The 1342-nt window shown below is 44.3% G+C and overlaps 1 protein-coding gene across 2 annotated transcripts in view; it reads left to right on the plus strand.

The window, feature by feature from the left end:
- crocc2 (ciliary rootlet coiled-coil, rootletin family member 2) overlaps positions 1 to 1342 on the plus strand; it is a 42655-nt gene that overhangs the window by 36211 nt on the left and 5102 nt on the right. For both annotated transcript variants that reach the window (XM_020609901.1, XM_020609900.1), the window contains exon 34: positions 476 to 607. In XM_020609901.1, the coding sequence (XP_020465557.1) occupies positions 476 to 607 (132 nt within the window). The remainder of the gene's footprint in view (positions 1 to 475; positions 608 to 1342) is intronic.

Genomic DNA, 1342 nt, shown 5'->3' on the forward strand with positions numbered 1-1342 from the left:
CTCCATGAGTCTCTCTATTTCTGGAGTACATAAACATATATATATATATATATATATATATATATATACCACCGGTTTTGTAATGCAGGCATTCCTATTATGAATTTGTAGTCTCTAGTTCAGACTAAATAGAACACACATACATCAGCAAACAGCTTTTGGTTAGTCAGTTAGTCGAAAGAGCTCAGTCAAAAGAGCTAAAAGATCTACAATATATGAAGGACCACAGATCACTTTAAATACAAATAAAAGCATCTTAAAGTTGATTTTACAACTGCTGTATGTACAGAGGCCAGGCCAGACTGAAATAATGCATTTAGTGTTGGTCATTCTGGACCAAGTAAAGGTGAGCAGGTTCCGAAGTAAAACCAAGAGGCTCTGGGCTTGGCTTCTGCTATACACATTACAGGGAGGCACATGAGTGAAGATCAATCATGGTAAGGTTATTCACATGTCACATTCATGCTGTTGTCAGGTGGAGATGGAGAGGCTGAGGAGGGAGGATGAGGCCATGTCGGCAGCCAGAGAGAAGGAGCAGTTGCGACAAAAAGTCTGCAGCCTGGAGCAGGAGCTGGCTGAAAACCAGGATGAGGTGCAGGCCCTGCAGGTGAGAGGCTGTGGGATTATAGCCAGGGATGGGGTAGGGGTTACACTGTGGGGGCAGAGTAAATGCTTTGAAATGGGCCCCTACACATACAGTATAACATGTAGGTGAACAATTTATCTTTATTGTTACTACTGACTTATACGGTATATTTCTTTATCATTAATGAGTAATACAGAACGATCAGCAAATCATGCCAGTCAAGCGATAACCTAATGGAAAGCCATCAGCATGTCAGATGTACTGTTTAACATTCACAAGATGTTATGATTTAGTCCCCCTCACAAGGAGGGTGAGGGAGAACTGAGGTAGGACTCAAGAATGCAGACCCAGGTGCTAGTAAGAAAAGGTGGTTTAATGGAAAAAAAAACACAAACAAGGTAACAGAGTCAAACAAAGTCCATGTACATATACAATCCAGGTAGGACAGAGATGGTTGCGGAGACCAGGACGAGCAGATGAGTAGGAGGATTGCAGGAAACAGGAGAGTAGAGGACCAGGACAAGGCAGGAGAATAGACAAGAGAACGACGACGGGTGAGAAGACAGGAGGGACACAGGAACGAGAAGACAGGGCTAGTATAGCGCTAGTCGTCCGGTACCTACGGCTGGGAAAATCACCGTCAGATACACATGGCTAGGAAAGTTCACCAGAGGTAATCACGGCATCGCCGTCAGATACACGTGGCTAGGAAAGTTCACCAGAGGTAATCACGGCATCGCCGTCAGATACACGTGG

This window comes from Monopterus albus, unplaced genomic scaffold (genome assembly GCF_001952655.1).
Source record: "Monopterus albus unplaced genomic scaffold, M_albus_1.0 scaffold103.1, whole genome shotgun sequence".
Classification (NCBI taxonomy): Eukaryota; Metazoa; Chordata; class Actinopteri; order Synbranchiformes; family Synbranchidae; genus Monopterus; species Monopterus albus.